Below are 25654 nucleotides of genomic sequence, written 5' to 3' on the forward strand. Positions count from 1 at the left end.
AGCCTGCTTAAGATTCTTACCCTCTCCTTCTCTCTCTGCCACTCCTGCCTCTGCTCACACACACACACTCTCTCTCTCAAAATAAATAAACATTAAAAAATAAATAAACAAGGTTTATGACCGACCAAACCTAAATACAAGAGAAAATGGACGAAGGCTGGCATAAAATACAGCCACTATAAAAAGTTGAAAGAGGGGCGCCTGGGTGGCTTAGTTGGTTAAGCGTCCGACTTTCGCTTAGGTCATGATCTCACGGTTCGTGGGTTCGAGCCCCGTGTAGGGCTCTGTGCTGACTGTCAGCTCAGAGCCGGAGCCTGTTTCAGTCTGTGACTCCCTCTCTCTCTGACCCTCCCCTGCTCACGCTGTCTCTCTCTCTGTCTCCTAGAAATAAATAAAACATTTAAAAAATAAATAAATAAAAACAAAAGCCTTAAAAAAAAAAAAGGTTGAAAGAATATACTGGAAAATCTTAAATGATCCACAGTAAAAGATTATACAGACATGCACACAAGCTGTCCAAACCTTTCCTCCCTGTATAAGCCTCAAGCAAGCAAACCTGCCACGTTTGAGAAAAGTCTTAGGATGAGAAGCGAACTGTGTGTGTGGGGTGGAGAACAGTACTTTGCACTGGGTGGGAATATCAGTCTGCAACATTGAGGGGACTGAGTAACTGTATGCTTTCTGTACCCACATACCACTGTTTTGCACATGTACAGTGTGCAGACATGCATACATTATATACAGGTTCATTTAAAAGCACTGCTGAATTCACACTAGAGCTCACTAGCTCTTTGCGAGGGAGGACGTGGTGCTGGGCAGCGTCTGGAGACATTCTGGGTTATCACAACTTGGGGGGGCGGGGGATGTGCTAATGGCCCCGCAGATCAAGGCCAGGGATACAGCACAACGGCCGCCAGAGCCGTTGTTCTGAGTAGAGCAACCCGGAAACGTGGGATTTATTATTTCTTACAAAAAATCTTAGCCTCAAAAAGATAAGGGACTACTTGCTTACAAACTAAAAGCGACAAAACGCTGCCGACCGGCGTGATGTGGAGAAAGTACTCGGGGTAAAGGAAACGAAGGCGGTAGAACAGGCCGATGTGGAAGGCTCTGTGCCAAAAAGCCCCCATTTTCTCAACTATACGTGGTCCCTTGTCAAAGAAGAAAAAAAGAGTCTCTTGTACAGCATGGTTGTTTATAATTTATCATGTTTAAAAAGGTAAAGATTGTGAATTATCTTAGATCACGATGTTACCTTAGGACATTAAGAAATATTGGTAATATTTTGACATCATATGGGCTTCTAAAAATTATACCTAAGGAAAGGAGGAAACAGATATTATTAGCTTTTAATTAATGTTACCTAAAATAGTACCTTTCACATTTTTTATTGTTTATTTTTGAGAGAGAGAGAGCAAGAGAGAGAGAGAGAGAGAGAGAGCGCGCGTGCGCATGCGCGCACAAGTGGGGGAGGGGCAGGGAGAAAGTGGGGGACACGGAATCCGAAGCAGCTCCAGGCTCCAAGCCGTCAGCACAGAGTCCGATGCGGGACTTGAACTCACGAGCCCTGAGATCATGACCTGAGTCCAAGTCGGACGCTCAACTGACTGAGCCCCCCACGTGTCCCCACCTTTTAAGTTTTGTAAAAATAACTCCCAGGGGGAATCTTGACTCCATATTGGTTTACGTGGCACGTACCTGCTTATAGCGAAGGGTCCGTCTTTCCAAGGTGTTTCGGACAAAGGAGGACTTCCGGGGCAGGGTTGAACTGTCGCTGTCACTACGATAAAGCTGTGCCAAAGAGAATGATGGTCAGAAACACTTTCTCAGAAATTCAGCACTCATTCTCTCGGTGTGCTCTGAACTGCGGGACGTCACTTCTCACAGGTGCCCAAACGCACGGACGGCTGCTGGTGCTTTTACCCAGATCTGCGGTCTCTGTGAGGACAAAACTGCACAGGGAGCTTCAAGTAAAACTAAAGGCAAACGAAAACAAACTGAATAAGCAAAGCAACGCCTTATCCTCTTTCATGTGACATATCAATGTCTCGCGAAGTCTCCAGGGTTGCAGAGTCCACAGGAATTCCGTCCGATCGCTACCAACCGGGACGTGATGTCACGTGCGACACTCAGGAAGCAAGCACGGACTTCGGCGCCTTTCACTTTTTGTCAGTCGTTCTCATTTGCTGTATTTCTGCTTTGGAAAGTGACGGGAAAGAACGGCTTTCCGAGAGGCTCATTCCCGGAAGGAGGACAAGCCAGCAGCACTAACACCGGCTCTGCCAGGGAAAAGGCCTGCTTTCGAGACGAGAAGGAAATGCTGCCTTCTTTATGGGGAGCCGAGGCACCTGGCGGCGGGTTCTTGCTTCGGGATCACCGTGTGTCTGTGCGAAAGCCAGAGGCCTTGCCTTCGCGGCCATATCTGCCATGCCAACTCACCCAGAATCCTCGGCAAATGCTGTGGCACCCCTCCCCAGCATGACAAACACATAAAAGCCACGAGCCGTCCAGAAGCATCCGCCGTAGATGCACGCCTCTATGCAGGGCCCAGAACTCGGCACCGGAGTTGCAAAGCTTTCTCTGGGGAAGTAAAGGACTGCCTCCTTTGCCACCCGCCCTGGTCGCTGTGTAGACCTGAGCCCACTCCCGGTGGTTCGGGAGCAGCCTGAGGCAAGGATGGTTCGGGAGCAGCCTGAGGCAAGGAAACGACGTGAGGGTAGCCTCTATTTAGCACCTCCAGGTGTCTGGTTAGGTGTCAGCCCCCTGCGGAGCTGCAGCCTGATGGGGCGTGAGTGCCCAGGCCTGACCCTGCGCGGCCCAGGGCAGCCGCGATCGACACCTTGCTTCTGTGGGGAGGGAGACGCGCAGCAGGTCTGGCAAATGGCACGTGGCCCCAAGCCCCTGCTGTTCGCCACCCCTCCCCACGGGACAAAGGATTAACTTTGCCCCAGAAAAGATTTGGTCCTTGCCTAGCTCCCGGAAAGTCACCTGCAAAGCCCTGGAATGTCCTGCCTGAGCGTCCCTGTTTACCTGGGGACGTCGGGCCAAACCACACAGGCTCTGCTAACGATGTGACGACTTCTAGTGGGGGCCTCGGGCCATCAGCTTGACCTCTGGAGGGGCTGGAGACTATGGTCGGCCAAGCAGGCAATCAGCTATGCCTACACGACCAGGCCCCCACAAACCCCTGGATGGCAATACTCCGTGCGTGTGACCTCTCCCAGCAGCGATGGGGGACAAGACCATGCATGCAACTGCACGGGAAGAGAACTGGGAGCTCGCACCAGGCCTCGCCTGAACGCTGCCCTTCACGCCTCTGCTGACCTTGGTCCCCATCCTTCCACTGTAATAAACCGCAGTCACGAATGTAACGGCGTTGCCGAGTTCTGGGTCTTAGCAAGTTACTGAACCCGAGCAGGGGCTCGGGGACCCTTGAGCCACACTCCCAGGGTCTCCTGTGCAGCCCTGAGACTGCTTCTCTCGTACGACTGAACTTTGCTTTGGCCCAAACAGAGCCAGCCCCTCAGCCGTCCCCTTCAACAGAAGGGGCTTTGCTTCCGCACGCCCAATTCAGAGGTGGGGAGGGTCAAAGTTCTCCTCAGTCCGAACAGCCGCATCGGGCCACTGTGTCATGACTATTTACCCTTCTCTTTCCTAATCTGTGCTGTCACTGTCGCACCACCTCTGCCTGCCAACCTCCAACATGCTATCTTCAAGGACCATGGCGGACTAAGTCTCCCTCTCTACCCATCTCAGGGTTCTCCATATCAGAATCAAGTGGGGCCTCCCCTGAGCCTGATGCCCAGGCCCCACCGTGACCAACAATGAATCTTGGGAACCCGGGCACTAGCATTCTGTGAAGCCGTCCCCTCTTCCCAACCCCGCCCCCCCCACTGCCAACATGACTTGACTGCACAGTGCAGCCGAGGTTGAGAAGCACCGAGCATCTCCCGCCATCACCCTCGGGGGGAGAATTTACATGCTGGGGGGTCAGAACCTTGCCTTGGTGTCCGGAGTCTTCAAGGCTGCCACCCCCCTGTCCCCGGACCCTGCTACAGCTAAACTTGAAGACTTCCAACCGCTCAGTGGCCCGACTTCCCAATCTCAACCCAGTTCAGGATATTGCCTGTTCCAGCCTCCTTAGGAGCCCCCAATTCCTTAGGCCGATGGGGACCTGACTGGCCCTGCTTCCTGGGTTCCACGAGTTGGTGTGCGTATAGGCTGAAAATCTGGGGAGAAAGGTGTCAGAATCTGGAGGAAATGCTGAGTCAGGTATGCATGGGTGAAGGGAGACGAGGCCACGAGACTGACTTTACACTCATACGTCACTGGTATCTGTGGGAACACGCACGCCTTCTGGTATAAACAGTAAATATCACACACAGCAAAGCAGGGGAGAAGAAAAGGAAACATTCCAGGCAGGTGGCAAAGGAATCTCGACTTACTCTGCAGACATACTGGCTTCGCGCTCCGGGGGAGAAGGTCTGTGACCGGACAATTGTGCTACTCCGAACAAAAGGCGACCCACGGGCCCGGCGGCCGGGCCTCTCCTTCGGAAGGCTCGTGACTTCTTCAGGGAAGACATCTTCTGTGTTGGTTTCTTTATCAACCTAGACAATAGCTCACCATTACCATGACGCTTTCTAGAACACGAGCAATAGGCTTCACATGAACCATCCTGGCCTTCTGCACTTAGAGTTCTAACTGGCATTTCACACTGATGTCCACAACCACTTGCACTATTCCCCCTCCCCCCAGCACGCACACCTCCACCTCCTCCGAGAACCCCGCCTTCTGATTGTTCATGCAAAAAAAAAAAAAAAAAATCTTGTCATCCAGACTCTGCTCTCTTTCATACACACCACATCTGCTCCAAGATCAGCCTTCCATTTGGGTCACCATCATCTTGTGTCCGATCAGCACATGGGGTTTCTCACTGGTCTCCACTATTCCAGATCTCCCTCCCCTCCCCCATCTCTTCTCAACGCAGTAACCAGGGAGATCCTGGTAAGGCCGGAGTTAGACCCGGCAATTCCACTCCGAGGCACACGCTCAAGAGAACTGAAGACAGGCGTTCAAACAATCACTTGCACACGAATGTTCAAAGCCGCGTTACTCAAACAGTCAAAGGCGAACAGAGCCCAAAGGTCCGTGCATGGAGGGATGAACAAACAAGGTGTGGTGGACCAGTGCAAGGGAATGGTGCTCAGCCCTGAGACGGAGGGAAGTTCCCAGCGCGGCCAAGTTCCTGGGCAGGAAGGAGACTGCTGGTTGCCAGGGGCTGGAAGTTGAGTCTCACGGGCCCGAGGTTTTACTTTGGGGCGATGGAAGCGATTTGGAACTAGGCAGAGTGGAGATGCCCACACCGTCAACATACTAAATGCTCCGGAACTGTTCGCTTTGAAATAGTTCATTTTCTGTCAATTACATGTCACAAAATTATTTTACTCCATTTATTTATTTATTTATTTATTCATTTATTTATTCATTCATTCATTTATTTTTTGAGAGAGAGCGTGAGTTAGGGAGGGGCGAAGAGAGGGAGGGAGAAAGAACCGTGGGGCTCGAACTCACAAACCACAAGATCATGACCTGAGCCAAAATTAAGGGTCAGAAGCTTAAGGGACTGAGCCACCCAGGCGCCCCCCCAAATTATTTCAGACAAAGAAAAATCAACGAGAAACCTTAAGTCAGATCAGGTCAACCCTGGGTCCAAAACCGCCCACCACTTTCCCAATCATCTGAGAGAAAAGGGAGGGTCCCAAGTGGGCCCTACATAATCTGGTCCTTTTACTCTTCTCTGTCTTCGGCTCTGACCACCTCCTGCCTCATGCCAGCCTCACTGCTGTTCTCTCGGTCCCCCACCCCCGCCCACGGGCCTGCACGTCCAGCTCCCTGTACCTGAATGCTATTCCCCGGCCCCGCACGCGGCTCAGGAGACTCCTTTCTTAAGGCCTCCGCTCAAAAACCCACTTCTCGGTAAAGCTTCCATGACCTGTCATTCTTCTTCATTGTAAAAAACATGAAATCCACCACCTTCACCATTTTTCAGCGTATATATCAGTAGCACTAAATATATCTGCACTATTGTGAAACAGCTCTGGAACTTTCTCACCTTCCCAGATTGACACTGTCGCCATTAAACAACTCCCCGTCCTCCCGCCCCCTAGCCCCTGGCCACCACCTCTGTACTTCCTGTCCATAGGAATCAGACTACTCTACGGACCTCCCATACGTGCACTCATACAATGTTCGCCCTTCTGTGGCTGGCTTATCTCACTTAGCGTGTCTTTTGGGTTCGCCTGTGCTGCAGCAGGGAAGAGGGTTTTCTTCCTTCCTAAGGCCGAGTAACATCCCACCGTGTGGCTACACCACCTCTTCCTCATCCACCCATCTGACAGCAGGCACCCGGGTTGCTTCTACCTCGAGGCCACCACGAATAACGCGGCTATGAACCTGGTTGCACAAGTGTCTCCTGGAGACCCTAGTGTCACTTGTCTTGGATACACATTCGGAAACAGGGCTGCTGGGTCACAAAGCAGTTCTGTTAAGCTTCTGAGGAAGCTCCGTATTACCCACAGAGGCTGCACCGTTTCATGGCCCCGACCTCTCTGAGACAGAAGCACAAAGCTGAACTCACGGCCCCTCTGCCTCTCTCAAGCATTAAGGCACCCGCATGTTGTCCGGAGTTCTCTTCCTGCCTGCCTCCCCCTCGAGGGCAGGATTTTCCACATATTTCCCTCAGGGCCGCATGTGCAAGGCCTCGCACCTCCCTGCGTGCACATGGAGAGCGCGCACCAACGCAGTGAGGGACTGGCCACGGGGGGACTCGGGTGCAGGGCAGGTGGGCACTTGTTACATTGTTCTAGCAAGTCATCTATAGACGGGAAGCATTTCAAAATGAAAATTGGGGGGCGCCTGGGTGGCTCAGTCAGTTAAGCCTCCGACTTTGGCTCAGGTCATGATCTCACGGTTTGTGGGTTCGAGCCCCTGGAGCCTGTTTCAGATTCTGCGTCTCCCTCTCTCTCTGCCCCTCCCCTGCTCACGCTGTCTCTCTCTTTCTCTCAGAAATAAACAAAACATTGAAAAAATTTTTTTAAAAAATCGGGGGCTGGGGATGACCACACACCAAACTAGGCCCCCACGGCCCCCTCCCTGTTTGCGCCGATGCCTTCAAAGGTCTTGAAGAGTTGACCGATGGCAAATTACCCAAATTAGCCAAAAACAACCCCACTGGGGCCGCAGGGGCTGCATCTGGGGAAACCGGGGCAGCCGGGTTCCACTTCGCTCAGTCCTTGTGCTCGGGGGGGAGAGCAGGGGCCATGGTGAGAAAACGTTTTGGGGACTTGAATGGTTTAGGAACAAAGTCTCGACAGAGCACTGATGTGGTGTCTCCCTGCCTCACCGGCTTCCTCAGACACGCGTCACCACAAGTGGGCCAGATTTCTCCACGGAAGACACGGCCACAAGCAGAGCTAAGACAGGGGCAAAGGGACACTTCACAGTTTGTAACGTCACAAACGGAGAAAAGAGACTACGAGCGTCCAAAACCCTGGGGACTCACGAAACCTCCTGAGCCCTGCGGGGCCCCAGAGATGGGGACCGGTCACCGCCCGGCAGCACGGAGCCGTACAAAGCTACCCTGTTTCACCATAGCTGTCCTTCCTTTTTCCTGGAGAGCTGATGGTGCCCGCTGTGCCCATGTGACACTGCTTCCAGATCTAGGCCCTTCATTTCGCTCCCTCGGCTCCCAGGGAAATACCGCCTCGGCCGTGACCCCTCCATCCAGCAGCAGCGCCCACGTTCCACCACACCCTCCCCGCGGCCCCGGTCACGGTCACCAGGAGCGTCCGCAGGTAAGCCACACGGCCCTACTCGCGTGTTTGAGCCGTCCGCCTCCGAGCCTTCTTGTCTACCCCCCGCCGACTCCCTCGGGTGTCCCGTGGCCTTGGGGGGCGCTGCCCAGTGGGGTGCGGCAGGACCTCAGGGGGCCCCATAAACCGCCCTGAGGCATAAATCCCTCGACCTTTTCCACTGACCTTAAGAGGCGGAGGCTGAAACTTCTCGGGGCTGTAGGGGTCTGCCTGGCCGGCGAACGTGCGTCCGTGGACAGGGTCGACGCCGACGCCACAGGGCTCGGGGTGTGGGGGGCTGGTCTGGGCGCAGCTGCTACAGCCGCTGTCCACCGAGTCGGCCTGCCAGCTCCTGGAGGTGGACATCGCAAAAGCCCAGGCGGGTGCATCAGCGCCGTCTCCTCTGCCCCAACAAGGCGTTCCCCATCCACCCCGCTTCCGCTGCTCATCAGGAATTCTCAACGGCACTTTGGCAGCATGGAGTGCAGCGGGTGCTCCTAGCGTGCCAGGATCTCGTTCTTGTTTTCCACTCTGTGGAGCCTCCCCCCCCCAGCCCCCGCCCTCCCAGAAAACGTTCTGCATAGCCTCCACCGAATTCAGTTAAAGCCCTTGCTGGAGGCATGGCGTCAGAAAAATAAAATGTTTTCTTTCTTACAAAACCAGAGAGAAGACGCGCACCGAGGGGCTGAGTCCCCTGCCGCAAGGCCCCCAGCGAGACCCGCGCACTTCTGGAGGCCAGAGAGGTGCCTCCTCCAGAAGTAACGGGCTTCTCTGTTTTAGAGGGAGATGACGTGACGAGGCCTTTCAGTAAGAAGGTCTGTGCCTTTATCACACAATGGCAGCTGCTAAAGATCCCAGAATGCTGAACCCTCTCTCCCAGCCCCTCCCAGTTTCAGCGGGTCCCTGAATACAACCCTCCCACTTCTGCTGGGCACCCTCCCTCCCTAAAATCAATTCCTAAAATCGGTTCCGGGAAAGCTATCAGGAAGCAGCAGGAAGCATTGGAAATAGGATGCTCTTCATTGAAAAATGGGCAAGTAAAGCGATACAAAAACGCGTCCAGAAAGGACCGGACAGAAATCCGTTCGCTTGAGGAGCTTGTCCGTCAGAATTACGCCTGTAACTGCGGAGTGGTCTCTACCGAGTCAAGGGCTCGCCAACAGGCGGCTTCAGGTACAACGCGAAAGGACAGCACACGGCTCCCGGGAGGTGAAATGCCCAGAACGGGCCAATCCACGGGGACAGCGCTACTGCCCTAACGAGAGAGGGTTTTTTTTCTGATGTGATCAAAGTGCTGCAAAATCAACTGTGGCGACCGTGGCACAGCTCTGTGACTCCACCAAAGACTGCCGACTCGTCCACGGGAAACGGGTGAACCCTAAGCTAGGGAGATGACAGGCCGAAAAGCTGCTGAGAAACAACTTAAAGGAGCCTATTCCAGGTGGAAAAGCCTGCGTGGGGAGCTGGGGGCAGAGGTCAAGGTACTGCCTCCTCCGGTGTAACACGAAGGTCCCCATGGGCGTTCCGGCCGCCGGGTGGCACCGAGTGTGCCCAGCACATTCCGCAGAGGCGCGGACGAGGAATGCCAATCACCCCGGAGTGCTCTGCCAGGGCGCCGGCCACCTGGCACCGGCTTCTGTGCGCCCGGCAGGGGCCTCACCCTACCTCTCAGACACGGCCTCGGCCAGCTCCTCCTTCCGCTCCATCTCTAGGATCTCGTCCTCCGTGTACTCCAGCTTCACGCGCTCCTCGGCCAGCTCGCGCTCCACGGCCTGTAGCTGGGCGGTAGTTCTGGCCAGCAGCGCCGTCACCGCGTCCTGGGGGGTGGGGGGGAACAGGGCGCGTCTGAGCCACGGCTGCCCGAACGGCTCCGAGGGCCCAATTTTACAACCACCGGCGTGTCGTACACGGTCATGAGCTTGTCCCCATCAAACCCACCGTCACACGTGGCCACAGGTATCAAAACCTATTTCCGTGCCTTCCCTTGAAACTGCCTTTTGGGTGCCACTGCGTGCCAACGCTAAGTGTGCGCAGACGCCCGCGAAGGATGAGCCCCCCCACCCCCCATGGCGGCAGGTGCGGCAGCAGGAAAGCCGCGGTGCAATAGGTGGGTCCACATACCGTCTTCCCGGCGGTGGCGGCCAGAGCAGGGTCCCCCACAGCGGCCCCTGGCCGCTCACTCTCCCTGGGCCTGGGTGGCCCGCAGCTGCCGAACACCTGCACCGCGTACCAGCGCAGCTGCATTTCGCCGGACCCGTCATAGTCGGCCAGGTTGATCTGAGCGATGCCCTGCACCAGTGGCAACAAGCAGAGCGGGCAGGGAATGAGCGTGCCGTAACGACCAGCAGGACGCTCCTAAAACCTCAAGGTCGCCCTTTGATCTTAACCAGGGAGACGGGATGTTTCCATTGCTAGTCAAAGGACTGCAGGAAAACGGAAGTGGTCACAGAGGATCTGATCGAGGGAGGCCCCTCAACGGCCGGTCCGGGCCAGGGAGAAAGTGCCAGAAGAGGGGCGGGGGCAGAGGGCAGAGAATGGACAACGAGGAGTGGTGGGTGGGGCTACGGGCCTGTCAACTGATGAGCTGCTGACTGGCTCAGGGATTTCTGACACAGGAGACGGCTGGCTGACCGCCACGATCTAATTCTACTGCCGAGCAGTGAGACCAAGGGGAATGATTCCAACTTGGGACAGAAGCCACCCAGGCTGCCGAGTAGTGGCCTGGGCGTGGCTGGGGGTACCGCACACACACTGCTGGTGCTTAGTTCCCGGGACACCAGATAAAAGATAGGATAGCCAGCAAATGCGACCTTCAAGTAAACAATGTGGTCTGTTAAAGCATAAGTATATCCCAAACGTTGCATGGGACATACTTATACTAAAAATAAAAAATCCAGTGTATTTGAAATTCACATTTAATGTAGTATCCTGTTTTCTTTTTTTAAAGTGCTTTTTTAAAAGTTTATTTCTTTATTTTGAGAGTGAGAGAGTGTGTGTGTGCGTGCATGCGCTGGCACATGCGTACACCTGCGGAGGAGGGACGGGGGGGGGTGGAGAGGGGGAGGGAGGGAGGGAGAGAGAGAGAACCCTAAGCAGACTCCGAGCTGTCAGCGCAGAGCCCGACACAGGGCTCAACCTCACAAACCGTGAGACCCTGACCTGAGCCTCCGAAATCAAGAGTCGGAGGCTTCTTCTACTATTTTTATTTGCCCAATTTCTCAACCCTATCAGTTCCCTCAACTGAAAATGGGGGTGATCTAGCAATTTTGCCAGCGTCCGCTGAGATAATATCCTTAAGCTACAACAGGCTTGGCCAGACAAATGGTGTTCTCACCCCCGCCTGTACTCCCAGCTCCGGGGATCACGTGACATGACGGCAGATTCTGACCAACCCACCACAGGAAAGAGGCTGCAGGGGAGAGAGGGAGGGAGCGAGGTGGAAGGAACGAGGGGACGGAGAGACAGAGGCAGACAAAGGAGAGGGGCAGGCAGGAAGACAAAGAGAAGAACAAAAGGAAAGAAAAGACAAAGAAGACAAAGAAAGGCAGAAAGACCAGAAGAAAAGGGGCGGGAGAGAGACAAAGACAGACAGACAGGAACACCAGGGAAGGAAGGAGGGAGGCGGGGAGGTGAACGGAAAGGATATGGGGGAGTGGGGGGGGGGGGACATACCAGCAGTTCCTCCTGCAGCTGCTGATTCACTGAACACACATATAATTGAAGTGACTTCAACGTCAACATGCTTGAATGCACAGGGATCCTGAAAATTTCATTGAACACCAGGGGGGCCTGGAACCCCAGAGCCTTGGAGCAGTACGTGCTTGGTGTGCCAGCGTCGATGGGTGGCAAATACACTCGGATGTGTCTAGAACCGGAAAGAGGGAGGAAAACACACACAGGTGACACTTAGTGATGGGTCTGTGCGATTAAATCCACGAACCACACGCGTGTATACATACGCAGGTTTCCCTGTTCGGATGCCCGCGGGCAGAATTTAGTCTTTCAGAAAAGGTCTTTTTCTCAACTAAGAGTAAGCCCAGCAAATTTACGTACCCCTGGAGAAGGGGGAGGGAAACACGCGTAAAGAGAAAGGCTTAAAAGTCAGGCTTTCCAACTTCATAAGGAGCCAAAGGAGCAGAGGTTGACTGCTTTCGCCAGCTTTCTGGGAAGACACCTGCCCCGAGCTCTCCATGGCCCCCCGGCCCCCTCTTCAAGCTCGGCCCGCCTTGCCTCTCAGATCATCCACGCCGAGCACGGAGCTCGGCACACACGGGGAGCTCAAACACTGGTGAGCGCTGCAAAGGGTGCCGTGAGGGTGAGCCCTCAGCCGCTTGCCACCGTTGCTCGTAAGGCCTTTCGATGATGAGATTGTAAAGAAGGCTCCCAGAAGGGGAGGGCACCCCTGGCCTTGAACTGGGCGTGCCTGCCCGGTAAGTGGGGCACGCCAGGCAGCCATCGCCGGCTGCGGAGCTCACAGAGGTCGCGCCTCCCAATGGCAATGACACCCTTCGTTCCTTCTCCTTCGTGCAGACAAGGGCCCCCGGTCCCAGGCGGAAGGTTTTCCGCCCACCTTGGGTGGTCCGAGACTGAGCGCCACCACGTCACCAGGATGCTCGCGGACCAGGATGGACATTTTAAGCCCCAACACTGCTGCCGGCTGCTTTCCCAGCATCTCCGCAGCACTCGGCCGGCCTGGCTCCGTTACCTTCGCACGCGGATAGTAATCCCTGCTTCTAAACCTTCCAATCCTTTATGCTTCAGACATTCCCTGCTATTTTATCATGAGTCAAGTTTGGAACTCAGGTCCCAAAGCCGTCTCTTCCCTCCGCGCCCTGCCGAGCAGAACGGGTCGGCGCGCAGGGCCCAGGAACCGGTGTTTCTGCGGGGCGCGTTCCCCTAAAGAAGCGCCGCCGGCGAGCGAGCTTACACTTTGCAGTCTTCCTTCATGACCAGTCCCGCCAGATTCTTTAGTTGGAACACATTCACAAGAAGACACTCGCTGGCAGCGTCGAGCCTAGAAAACAAAACATAAGTTCACTGACGGTACGTCCCCCGCAGGGAAACTTCCTTCGGACTGACCTCCAGCAGCGGCCCTCGGCCGAGGGCCCTGTCCCCCCAGGGCCGTGTGCAAAGTCTGGAGACGTCTTGCTGTCACGACCGGGTACGGGGGGATGTTATGTGTCCCTGGTGCCTCGTGAGTGGGGACCAGGGAGCTGCTCCACACCCTACAGCGCCCAGGTCAGCCTTCACAGCCAGAACGACCCAGTCCCCGACGGTAAGGGTGCCACCACTGAGAAGCACCTGACCGAACGACAGCAGTGAGCCAAAGGAGCGCGTGGGCACGCACGGACCCCGCCCTGCTAGTCCGGACACCACCGGTCACGGTTCTCCCTGAAACTGTGACTGGAACCCTGCAGGCCACCCGGCTTCTCGCTCTGGCCACCGGGGGCCGGGCTTCCCCAGCTGCACTGCGGAGAACCGGGGCAACTCCCGGCGGGGCGTGCGCTAACTGCCCGGGCTTTCAGTGCCCCTGCTTACGGCCCCTGGGCCCCCAGCTCCACAAGGTGACATCCTGGCCACCACCCCTGGGGTTTGGAGGACAGCACCGGAGCCGCTCATCCCCACCGCTCCTTCCCGCCACCTCCATCCCCTCGGCCGAGATGCTGAAGCGGGCTGGGGGTGACCAGGCCGGGAGCAGCACCCAGACTGCGGGGGTCCCGCCACTGCGCCCAGCCTGGCGGCGTGAGTCGCCGGATGGGCCCCGATCTGCGGATCATCTCCAGGAGCGACGGGGCAGGAGCGTCCTATACTCACAAGAATCCAACGTGGATCTGGGGCCCGTTGCTACCACAAGTGTCTCCATGTGCAGACTCTTCGGTCTCCTCACTCCTGAACAAACCGGAAGTCCCAGGGTTATTGAACAGGGAGCTGAGTAGCGCGGGTCTGGCGGAAGCTCTCTCGTGTCAGGGGCGCTGCTCACCGAGGAGAGCTCTCTCCAGTTGTGACACAAATTCTTCCAGTGACTGCAGTGTCACGGGCCCCGGGGACCTGCCATGCCCTATTTCCCTGGGTACCTGCCTATAGAGGGTTGTTGTTTTCGAGAAAATAACTTGGGATGCCTTTCAAAAGCACGTGTGGTGCTCAGGGCAAAGCTCACAACTAGCTTTTAGAAAGCTTGTGAGAAGGGAAATGTCTGACAGGACCTGAAAGGAAGCAACATCAAACATAATCAAATTGCAATAAAGTCCAGACTCCCCAGAGGTGTTCTGTCGCTTTCCTTCAGCTTAGGAAGGAAGGGAAGGAGGGAGAACACTCACTTCTCATGAATGCCTTTCTAGAACAGCGGGCCTCTCTTGGACACTGGTTCTCCCATTCCAGCTCCCACGGGCTTAAGCCGGAAGCTGGTCAGGGCCAGATGGGAGGCAGTCACCCTCGAACCACATCTGGAGGGCCAACCTCCAGACGCCACACAGAAGCCAGGGGAATTTTCTCTGTGGGTTGCTAATGCCCGACCTACCAAAGTTGAGAGAAGATTCTAGGCCTGGAGATACACGCAAAGGTTCAACATGTGGAAGCCCCAGTATGCATACATGCTGTGCTTAACAGTAAGTAATAACACTGGACGGGGTGCCTGGGTGGCTCAGTCGGTTGAGCATCCGACTTCCGCTCAGGTCATGATCTCATGGCTTGCGGGTGCAAGCCCTGCATCAGGCTCTGTGCTGATGGCTCAGAGCCTGGAGCCTGCTTCCGATTCCCTCTCTCTCTGCCCCTCCCCTCCCCTACTTGTGCTCTCTCTGTCTCTCTCAAAAATAAATACACATTAAAAAAAATAACTGAAAACAAAACCAGTAACGCCGTGGAAAGGCTGCAGAGGGAGAAGTTCAGCTTCTAACCTTTTAGTTGGAGGCTCAAACACTCCGCTATCGCTCGCTAGGGAATAATCCGACAGGCATGCAGACACACGGCGCGCTCTCCTCTCCAACCTCTTGGCACTGTCCTCTCGAAGAGTCACCGCTACGAATAAGAGACACACCAGGGGTCAGGAGGTGACAGCACGGGAGGCTGGGGACCGCGATGAGAAGAAATGAACGCTCTAAGCCAGCGCACATACAGAGGTGCTGGGTGTCCCAGAGACATGCCATCACGTAGACAGACACGTCATATACATGCACGTGTTTACATGTGCTGCGCTTCATTTTTTTTAATACTGAAAATCTGTAGGAACAGACTTCTGGCTGCTTCTTTAAAAGCTCTGTAAATAGTCACAGATGTCTTTTCACCTCCTTAATGAGCACATAGAACAGAAAATGAGGGGGTTGGGGGGACACCCCTTCGTATCACACTTGGAGAAAGACTGTCATACCTGAAAGACCAGGCAAGAGACGTTACCCCGAATGTGGGAAACGCAGCTGTCCCCCTAAATGTAGCCGAGCAGGGGACAGGGGTACTTTTCATTTCCTTCTTTATGCGGCTCGGTTATTTCCCACATTTTGTACACTAAACATACACTCTGTATTTTATCGTCAGAAAAAAAATTTTTTTTTAATTATCCAAACAAACCCTAACTAAACATGGTGGATTTCAAGTCAGTGGACACGGCTGAGCCCAGACGCAGCCTCGGAAACGGCTCCTGTCACGGCAATGCCCTCCTCGGCACCCCGAGGCGCAACCTCCTTCCCGAATCGCTTTCCTGGGGTTAGAAGCCACCACGACGAGGCAGGTTCTTTTCACCTCGTGTCTGTTTTAATCAAGAGCCCAAGACGGCCGTGGACACTCTTCCTTTTGGCATTTCATCGGCTGTCTGCTCCTTCCCTCGCAGCGACAAGCCTTTCCACCAAGCTGAGAAAAGCGGGCCCGCAGTCTTCCCGTGCCACACCTGGGTGTGCAGACACGAGTGTCACCGCTTTCCAGGGAGGCGGACGCGGCTAGAGCACGGGTGTAGATGCGGAGCCCCAGACGGAGCCTCACGGCTCCTCATGACGCCTCCCGCACACACCGCCATGTCCCCCTGCCCTATCCGCGCCTCTCTTCAGCCACCTGAGCTCCAAACGGGACCGTCTAGGCACCCACGCATCCCCGTGCTGAGGGAAACGCCCAGTGCACCGACCACCAGCTAGCTCTCTTTTCAACCAAATGATCCACGCACCTAATCCAAACGCGTTAAACAGCCTACAAACAGACACACGGGGCCGCGGTCTTCCGTCCCACGATCTCAACTGCAGATGAAAGCCGTCCTTGTAAAGGTCTGCAGTGCCGGGCCTGGACGACGACGGGCTCCTCCCTGGTCAAGGACCGAGGCTGGCTCCGCTCTGGGGTGGCCGGAGGCACTGACTCTCAAAACCCAGCCCTTCCGGTCGCTTGCCCCCCCGCCATACGGGGGGCCCCAAAGCTGCCGGCTCAGAGCTGCAGACGGAACCCGTTTGGTGCACTGAGCCCCAGCGCACGAAACTGCACCCTGGGTCCATCCCTGGCCCCGGCCCCCTAGCACGGCCCCTAGACACGGCTCTGCGTCCCTTCCAGGAAATAATGAACGACAGGCAGTGACCCCGCACACCTCCAGTGAACCCGATGGTACAACTTTCACAAAATCTCTCTCTCGGTGCAATGGCAGACAGACAGACAGACACTGAGACCTGAGGACAGCAACACTGCTTGATGAAAAGAAAATATAATGAGAATCACATTTGGGGCAAAGCTGGCATACTAAGACAATGAAAGCCACTAACGTCTGGGAAAAAATACAGAGGAATAAATACATAAAGCATTTAAAAAGTTCTTAGACGACTTTAGTGCCACAATAAACAATAATGTGGAAATAAAAATAATAACAGTAACTGTTGAGCTACATTAAAATACAACTATAAGATACGCCCTTCGTGGCCACGCCTCTACCATCCTAAATACATTGATTCATTGCATAAAGATGTGCCTACTGCCTGACCGACAAGGTGAAGAATTCCAAGGTCACTTACAGTGAGCGTTTCTGTCGAGCCGCATGAGAAAAGAGATAAAAAAAAAAAAAAAGCATAAAGTGAAAAAACTGCAGAATTTAAGCTGACAATTTTCAACAGAGTATGAATATTCATAATAAAAATGCCAATAAACAGGTGAACAAAAGCAAGGTTTTTCCCAGGTTCAGGTTAGCAAATACTAACGGGAAATGAAAATAGGAAAAGATTTCAAAATCATGATATATTTAGCTTTTTAAAAAGATTTTGATTTTAAGTCATCTCTGCACTCAACGTGGGGTTTGAATTCATGACCCCAAGAGTCGCAGGTTCCACTGACTGAGCCAGCCAGGCGCCCCAACACATTTGGCTTTTAAGATCCAAGGAAAACGGGCGCCTGGGTGGCTCAGTCGGTTGAGTGTCCGACTCTTGATTTCAGCTCAGGTCATGATCCCAGGGTTGTGGGGTCGAGCCCTGGGTTGGGCTCCGTGCAGAGTGTGGAGCCTGCTTGGGATTCTCTCCACTCTCTCCCTCTCCCCCACTTGTGATCTCTCTTAAAAAAAAAAAAAAAAAAATTTAACCCAAGGAAGATAAAAGTGTAGTGAAAATATTTAAAATGTTACAGATTACAGTCTATCATCTTCCCACTCCCCAGTCCCATGTTTTGCCTCCTCAGGCAAAACACATTTAAACACATTTCTTCCATTTAAAACACAATGGGAGAAATTATTCCTAGGGCTTGTTCTGTCCGGTTGGGCGATTTAGAATTTTATCTTACGAAGATTTTATCTTTCTGAAACTTGCTGGAGGTCAAACTCAGACGGTTTTGTTCCTAGGGAGACGAGAAAGTCAAAGAGAACCGCATGTGGCAAGTGTCATAAATGAGAGCTGGGCTGAAAAAAGAAAGTACAAAGATGCTTGCCACCCATACAAAGCTGTGGGGGCTCTGGGCTCAAGGGTTCCCACATGCATCAGGAGAGGCAAGAAGTCGCCCGGTGTCCTTGCCTGCAGCTCGTTACCCACCCCAGCCTTCTGGGAGCATCTGCCAGGACCAATTCAGTCACAGAGCTGATGATTTCGAGTTTATAAAGACCTGAGTCAACTGACAGTGTCATGCAAGACTCTACCACGAGGTGGCAGTATCTGAACGTGGCGTAAGCACACACCTCCCAGTCTATGGAGTCAACCGTTATAATGTCAGTCAGGGTGGGAAGGAAAAAATAAAGAAATCAGGATCAGAAAGGAAGTCAGCTCTTCTCCATCTCATCCCATCTTTCCCCTGGCCCAAGAGGGCCCTCGGGCCTCGTGTGGGTTTTCTGCCGAAGAAGACTGAATACTTCTGTATCTCAACCTTTAAAGACAGGCTGGAATGGGAGGCAAGGCACTGACAGTGGTAACGACAGATGTGCAAGCCGGTCCTGATTCTGGGTTTTCTTTTTTGAATCAAAGGAGTAAGCACGGAGCACTGAACCTGTGACTATAAAGAACACGGTGAAGGTCACCTGCATATGTGAATTAGCGAAACAATATACCCGGGGGGTATACAAGGTGTGCCTGCAAACAGACAAGGCGCCAAAGTAAACAGATGCCAAAGAGCCATGGGCCTGCCCGAGGAGCTCGCAGCTGCCTGGTTAAGCACGCAAGTGCGAACAGAGACGATCACTGTATCACAAATATAACAACCAATGTGGTTATGACTATCAAACTCAGGGTAACAGAGCAGTGGTGAGTGGAAGAGCCCATCAAGACCACCTTGTTCGAGGGCAGGAAGCCAAGATTCAGCCAAGTCCAGGGATGTACTCAAGGTCACACAGCTAACCGGACAATAGGGCAGGGAACAGAATCTGGGCCTCTAAGCTGCGAGTCTGAAGCTGTTTCCATCAAACCCCGGTCCCCCTGCCCCCGGTTTTGTACTCACATTGTACTTCTGCCCCCGGCTGCCAGGCTACTCAACAGTACACGGCCAGGGTTTCTCAGCCTTGGCACTACCGACATCTCGGCCGGATCATTCTCGGGGGGGGGGGGGTGTGAGTGGGGAGGGCTGTGCTGTGCACTTGAGGATGTAGAGCAGTATCCCTGGCTTCTAGCCCCAGATACCAGCATCTCCCTACCACCACCTCGGCTGTGACAACCAAAACCACGTCTCCAGCCATTGACGAGTGCCTTCCAGGATTCAAAAACTCTCCTGGCTGGGCTCCAGTAAGCGATACAAACACCTAGCGTTGGCCGAAATGGAATGTCTAAAACCTTGTCGCCGTGTAAGGAAAAGTTCAGGAACCCCAGGATGAGACCTGGTTCTTGAGCCTCTCTCAAACCTAAAGAAGTTACTCTCACGGGAGGGTCGGCTCAAAAAGGCATAAGCGGTCAGGACGAGGAGGGCTGGAGCCCGGGCCCTGCTTCGGGCATAAGCTGTCAGCTGGAATATTCTGCAGGATGGCAGTCTAGTGTTCCACATGGGCTCCAAGTGGTCAGGCCCTGGCACCACGCAGAAGCCGAATGAACGCGGACTAGATGGATGCTAGTTCGTGCTCCTCGACTTGACCACCAGAGAAACTGAGTCGGCGCAAAAGACTGATGCTTCCCAGCACGTCTTTTGAAATTACATCAATTCTTTTCATTCCCGTGTCTGAGAGATTATATCTTGGGAAACTGTGAGGCCGGGGGATGAAGAGAGAAGTCACGGGGACAAAGGGAGGAGGCATCTGCCCCGGGCTACAAGCAGACCCCGTGCTCTTCGGCCACACACGCCCCAGGGAGCTCACTAAGGCCCCGGTGCCCCCCGGGACCCCCAGAGCAGCCTCTGAGGAAGGCGGGGGTCCTTCCCGTCCTTCCTGACAGGCACGTTCTGAGAACGAGCCAGACGCCCGGGAAAGGCGCCTTTGCCACTACGATGACGCCTCCGGGACCCGGACGCGAGGCCCCGAGGAGGGCACGCAGGCAGACAGCAGGTGCGCGCCTCCTGGCCCCACCGACCGTCGGGAATTCAGAGCGCGCTATGGGATCAGAGCGCCCGCTGGCTTCCGGGCCACCGCACCCGCCCTCCTCCCCGAACGGGAAACCCTCCTCCTCCCCACAGGGCTCATCAGTACTTACTTGCACCTGTGGGAGCAGCAGCCGCTTGGGTCCCTCGCTCGCGAGGTCCTTCCCCGTCCCCGGGGAAGCCGTGCGGCTGGAGGGACGCCGTGCCCTGCGAGTCTTCGTCCCCCAAAGCCGAGGCCTGAGCCCGCAGTCTGTCGAGCGCGCCCAGGCCGGACACCTCGAGACTGTCCCCCAGCTGCGCCAGGGGCGAGTCGCGCGAGGCCGGGAGGAAGGGCGTGTCCAAGGGCGAGCTCGGGGGCGACAGAGAGGACAGGGAGGAGCGGGAGGACAGCGACGCCAAGGACTGCGGTGTGTCCAGGGAGCGCCTCTGCCTGTGGAAGCCCGAGGGGCCCGGGGGCTCGAAGAAGGGGGCGTCTCGGCCCAGGGAGTCGAAGGGAATGAGGTCGAAGCGCAGAAGCTGGCCGCACTCGGCGTCGGGCTTCTCGTACTGCGGGAGCCCGTAGATGTCCGTGAAGCTGACGGAGCTCAAGGAACCGCGGCTGGAGGCGAGCGAGCCCCGGCTGGAGGCCAGGGACCCGCGACTGCTCCCCGAAGACACGGTCAGGGTGCTGGCAGACAGGCTGGAACGAAAGACACCCTGTGCTGTGAGACAAGCGGCCTGCACACCCGGGCCGGAGCCCCGCTGTTCCTGGCTGCAAAGCTGAGCGGCTGGTCTGTTCCAGAGGGAACAGAATCCTGCCCCAGGCTCCCACGAGCCAGAGCGGGTCTTTAACCACTTGTGAGCATTTAGAAGGCGACTTCACTAATATTCCCTTTGTTTCTTTCAAATGTCAGTGGAGAGCAGCAGTTAGCATCAGAGACTCACGTCCGAGTGCCGGGGCCAGCTCAGATGCGGACTAGCTGTGTCCGCTGAGTCAAGCCGTCTGCCCTCTCGGAACCCCCTTCATTCTCACTGGGGGCTGGTAAATAATCACTGCTCCCTCATGACATTTTTAGGAGAAGTAACTGAGGAAATACTACACAGAAAGCCCTTAGCTTAAGCTTCACAATACGGTAAGTACCCGTAAGCAGAAGCTATTACTAAGCACCCGAAGCTTATTTTACAACTCTGTGTATCATTAAAAATATCCATGTGCATATGGAGATGGACAGACATGCTTCAGAAGCTGTGGATTAAATTACAAAATCACAGGGCACCTGGATGGCTCAATTGGTTAAGCGTCCGACTTCGGCTCAGGTCACGATCTCACAGTTTGTGAGTTTGAGCCCCGCGTCGGGCTCTGTGCTGACAGCTCAGAGACTGGAGCCTGCTTCGGATTCTGTGTCTCCCTCTCTCTCTGCCCCTATCCCGGCCCCCCATCAAAAATAAATAAACATTAAAAAAATTTTTTTAAATTACAAAATCATTGGACGAAGTTGACTTCAGACTCCTTACTCTGCAGCCAAGTTCGGTTCTCCCCATAGTCCCCGAATCGTGTGTGAGCAGCGCCTCTGGAAAATACAGTGTAGGCACTTTTCTCCCTGGGTTTACAACCACTTCCGCTTCTAAGTTCTGGTACGGGACAAACAAGCTAAAGGGAACGATGAAGTTCACGGACACGTGGTTCTAACACGATAATTCAGTTACCGACCTTTTCAACTGGGACTGGAGATAGGACGCGAGGCGGGCGGCCTCCTCCAACTGCATGAGTAGACAGTTCCTTTTTTCCTGAAGGAGAATCCTGTAGGTAAGGAAATGGGCCGTTGGTGGATTTTCCAGAGATAGTGAGGGCATGCTCCCGACAGGAATCTCGGCCGTAAGGTCCCCCACACCGATTTAGGTTCGAAAGACTAAATTCTAAAAACCACATCCAGGTCACAGATGCCAGGATAACCCAGACTGGTTTTGCCTTGCTTGAAAACGTACCCCCAGCACCCCGAGCAGTGCCTGATACGCTGCGGGAGCCTAGCAGGTGTGTGGCTGGGTGGCCAGACGGGAGGATGGGTGGGTGGGCACTTGGGTGGGGGGATGGGGGGAGCAGGTAGAGGGGGCAGGGGGGGTGGGGGTGCACAGCCGCATGAACAGAGAGCAAGGATCAGGGGCTAGATTAGAAAACGGACTCAAAGGCAGAGCACGCAGTAACCTACTGGAATTCCTCAGAACAAATCAGAGTCCCAGAACAAAATGCACGCAATTCCAAAATCTATAGAATCAAAGTCAGACCCAAGTAAAACAGAACAGCAGCTGTCACAGGGTTGAAGATCATTTTTTTCTTCTTTCCACTTTTTCTCCCTTATTATTTCTGAGCTGGACTTTTCCCACTGCACTGGGGCCACCGGCCAGGAGACAGCCCGGCACATGCAGGCACTCGCCCGCCACCGAATGAACGCATGAATATGTGGATTCGTACCCGGGGCCCACAGCACTCACATGTGCCGGGATTTCCACACGGTGAGGGCAAAATAGTCAGGGGTGCATGGATGTGGGGTCTGGAGAAGCAGGTGGCATTTGTGAGACCGAATCGACTCCCCTAAGAGAGAACCAACCCACCGAGCTCCCAGCCGCCCCTAGCCAGAGCACACACAACAGAATACCAAGGGTAGAGAAGGTAACATTTAAGCAGAAGAGTCTAGAAGCACAAGGGCACAGGTGAACACTTCAGTTTGGTAGTCCCTTTTCAGATCCAAAAGCGACTCCGTGTTTATTCTGAGTGAAGTGACAGGGCCACGCTATCGTCTCAAGCAAACCAGAACTCGTTCCGCCTCCTCCTAGGAGCCGGGCTCTCCAAACACCAGCACTTCCCGCCTACACGGACATCGGCCACGAGTGTCACCACACGGGCCTCTATCAAATAACGATCACTATCCAAGCCTCGATAGCCCCCGCCACATACAGAGAACAGGCTAACGGGCTTAACTGACAGGTCTAAGGACGTCTGTATGGATGAAACCATTCAGCTGACTGTTGCGTCCACGCAGAGAATGCTCACACAGACGCGGCGTCTGGTCCTCTCGACATGCCGAAGTTGAACGTCCGCTAGATTCTCAAATAGGGCGGGCTCTCCAAAGCTCAACTGATACCCTCAGACAACCATCCCACAGCCCTGAAACGTGGAAGTCAGACCCAGCGACTGGCACAGCCCGTGATCACACATGGCAAATGGAAACCAGGAGACCCCGCACACCCCAAAACACTGTGCTCCAGGAACACAGAACACTGTGCTGGCTTGGCCAGCAAAGAGCCCAGAGCAGACCGAGGAGAGGCACGTTTGGGTGCAGACACACACCAGGCTGCCGGCTTCCCGCTGCCGCAGAGCGAGCAGGCTTTCCGGAGGGGCAAATCCAAGGTGGCAGATAAACGGAGGAGGTGGCCGGCCCCAATGCCGAAATGCCAGGAACGCGCGGGCTTCCTCTCGGTGCCAGCGCCTGCCCCCCACCCTCCGGCTGGCAACCCCACGCCCGTCTAGGCTGCTGTCCTGCAGACAGGGGACAGTGCCCCTATACTGTGAAGGGGTGGAGTCCAAGCGGGGGACCCCATCCTCCCTCCCTCCATCCCCTTCTCCACCCCCTCTGGCTTCTGAACAGGACCCAGGAAGGTCGGGAGCCCCGGGCAGAGCGGGGACGTCCTACAGAAGGGAAGGCACACGCCCCCTCCATCTCGTCCCTTCTCTATCCAATGGCGAGGAAACGCGCCTTGAGTGCCACCAACCGGGACCGATCTCGAGCCCCAGGCCCCGTTCTCCGAGTCAGCTCTTCTGGCTGCTTCTTGGCTGGCAGCCGAGCCCCACCCGCCCTTGCCCCCTGCGCCACTCCCCGGGGAAGCGAGCCCACCTTTCCGTGGCGCCCTGCACGGACGTGGCCCGAGCGCGCTCCACCTCCTCCTCCAGGCGCCCCCGCTCCTCCTCCAGCCGGGCCACGTCCTCCGCCGGCCTTCGCTGCTGAATGATGAGCTGCAGCTCCTGAAGCAGGGCCTCCTTCTCCTTGACGAGCTGCAGCCGGTCCCTGTCTGCCTCGGCCAGACCCGGCCAGGACTCGTTATCGAGCTGGGCCAGCTGCTGCTGGATAGTCGACACTCTGCAAGAGACGGGCCCAGAGAGGTCAACACGTCACCTTCCCCCGTTCTCAGCGCCATCACGCGGACTCTAGAAACTCACCCCACTAAGTACTGAAGTCAGCGCCCCAAGTGAACCTTGAGTGACAAACGTAAAGCATGTGGAAACGAGGGCTGGTAAAGGTAACGCGTACGTCTTTTACATTGCGTCCTCCGCCCTAGACCTGGGGCGGCAGGGAGCACGCCGTGCTTGCTGCAAAGAGCTCACGGAAGGCTGGCACCCTCCACATGCCCGTGCGCCGTGCCATCTGGGGTGCGTGGTTTCCCGCGCGGCACTGTTCCAGAGCAGCATGGAACCGGCTCGTTTCCCCCCCATCCCCCGTCACCAGTCGCTAAACGCCACGCAGGGTACGCGCGAGATGCTTCTGGCTCCCCGCCTCGTCCACGGTGCCTACCCGCCGACACCACCCAGACAAAACAACCTGACAGCCGCGCACCCCTCACAGTGTTTCTGAACAGAAAACCCCTGAAGCCCGCTGACCTACGTCTTGTGGTTCTGTTTGCTCTCTCCAGCACCAGAGACCTTGCCCGTACGGGACACTCCAAATGCCTTGAAGAGAGCAGGCCCTCGGTGAGGGCTAAGCGCACGGAACCGAGAACACACGTGACCGCAACTGTCCGAGAGCGGGAGGGTCGGCCCTGGTAGGCGGGGGTGTCGGCGTGAGGTAATCGGGAGGCTGCACACCGGTCAGCCTCACTAAATGCATCGGCGTGACCACTCCCCGGGTGTAAAAATGTGACTCTGTGGTCCCTTTTCCACGGGCCCAAACGTCCATGCGTTCACTTAGCAGAGCACATCGCTGTGTGTCCTGAGTTGTTGCTGAAGGCAGACTAAACGGCACAGACGGGGCCTGTATTTTCAGAGCGATGCTTTCACAGCCAGGATAGAGTGCAGGAGGCCCTTCAAGTTTAAGTGTGACTAAACATGAGGGCTATCTGTGCTCAGGCAGAAGCGAGGGATGCCGGGCCTGCCCTAAACCCAGCACCGTGAAGGACAGATAGATGTTGGCACACATGCCCAAAAACCCAAATCCAAAGACTTCCCTGAGGTCGCAGAGAGCCGTGAAGACAGGGCAGCAGCCGGGGCACGTAGCCCTGTAGTCTCTACGGCAGTGATTCTCAAAGTGGGGTCCCAGACCGGCAGCCTCCGCATTACCAGTTTTGTGACAAATGGCGACCTTGGGTGCCACCTCAGACCTGTCGAAGGGGACACTCTGGGGACAGCGCTGGGCGCTCTGGACTTTAACGAGTCCTGCTGGTGCTTCTGATGCTCACTTGAGTTCAAAAACCCTCTGCTCTCAGGCGGCCCGGCCTGGTCCATCGGACCCTGACTGGCCTGGGAGCTCTTAGGGACTCGTGTTAGACTCCCAGGTGATGAGCCTCACTAAAATGGAAATGGCAGGGGTGCCCCTGAGGCCACCCCGTCCCATGCCCAGGGCGCACACACTCATCAAAGCTGGCATCCTGCCCGCCAGGTCCAGGCCACGGACTCCTTCCCGACACCGTGCTCCCTGCAGACACTGCCGAGTGACTGGCGTTGGTCCCCGCGTCAAAGCCTGCTGCCGGCCCTGCACCAGGTCAGGGTCCTCTGAGCTGGACAGGAGCGTGCAGGCTAGCCAGCGTGGCCGGAGTACTGGGTAAGACGCCTTCTTCGAGCACCAAAGCAATCCGAAAACCAACCGTTTAAACAAGGACTATACAAATTATAGTTTAAACGTGCGCAT

General features: G+C 55.4%; 1 protein-coding gene across 1 annotated transcript in view; it reads right to left on the bottom strand.

Annotated features, from left to right (window-relative positions):
- WWC3 (WWC family member 3) overlaps positions 1 to 25654 on the bottom strand; it is a 113965-nt gene that overhangs the window by 5385 nt on the left and 82926 nt on the right. Inside the window, exons 9-20 of the mRNA XM_039234249.1 lie at positions 23651 to 23893; positions 21472 to 21561; positions 19895 to 20460; positions 14747 to 14867; positions 13668 to 13742; positions 12781 to 12867; positions 11526 to 11718; positions 9975 to 10142; positions 9519 to 9670; positions 8040 to 8205; positions 4446 to 4610; positions 1699 to 1791 (exon numbers count right to left, since the gene is read on the bottom strand). Coding sequence (XP_039090180.1) covers positions 1699 to 1791; positions 4446 to 4610; positions 8040 to 8205; positions 9519 to 9670; positions 9975 to 10142; positions 11526 to 11718; positions 12781 to 12867; positions 13668 to 13742; positions 14747 to 14867; positions 19895 to 20460; positions 21472 to 21561; positions 23651 to 23893 — 2119 coding nt within the window. The remainder of the gene's footprint in view (positions 1 to 1698; positions 1792 to 4445; positions 4611 to 8039; positions 8206 to 9518; positions 9671 to 9974; positions 10143 to 11525; positions 11719 to 12780; positions 12868 to 13667; positions 13743 to 14746; positions 14868 to 19894; positions 20461 to 21471; positions 21562 to 23650; positions 23894 to 25654) is intronic.

The sequence above is a fragment of the Hyaena hyaena genome, unplaced genomic scaffold, assembly GCF_003009895.1.
Source record: "Hyaena hyaena isolate Hyena2069 unplaced genomic scaffold, ASM300989v1 scaffold_85, whole genome shotgun sequence".
NCBI classification, from domain to species: domain Eukaryota; kingdom Metazoa; phylum Chordata; class Mammalia; order Carnivora; family Hyaenidae; genus Hyaena; species Hyaena hyaena.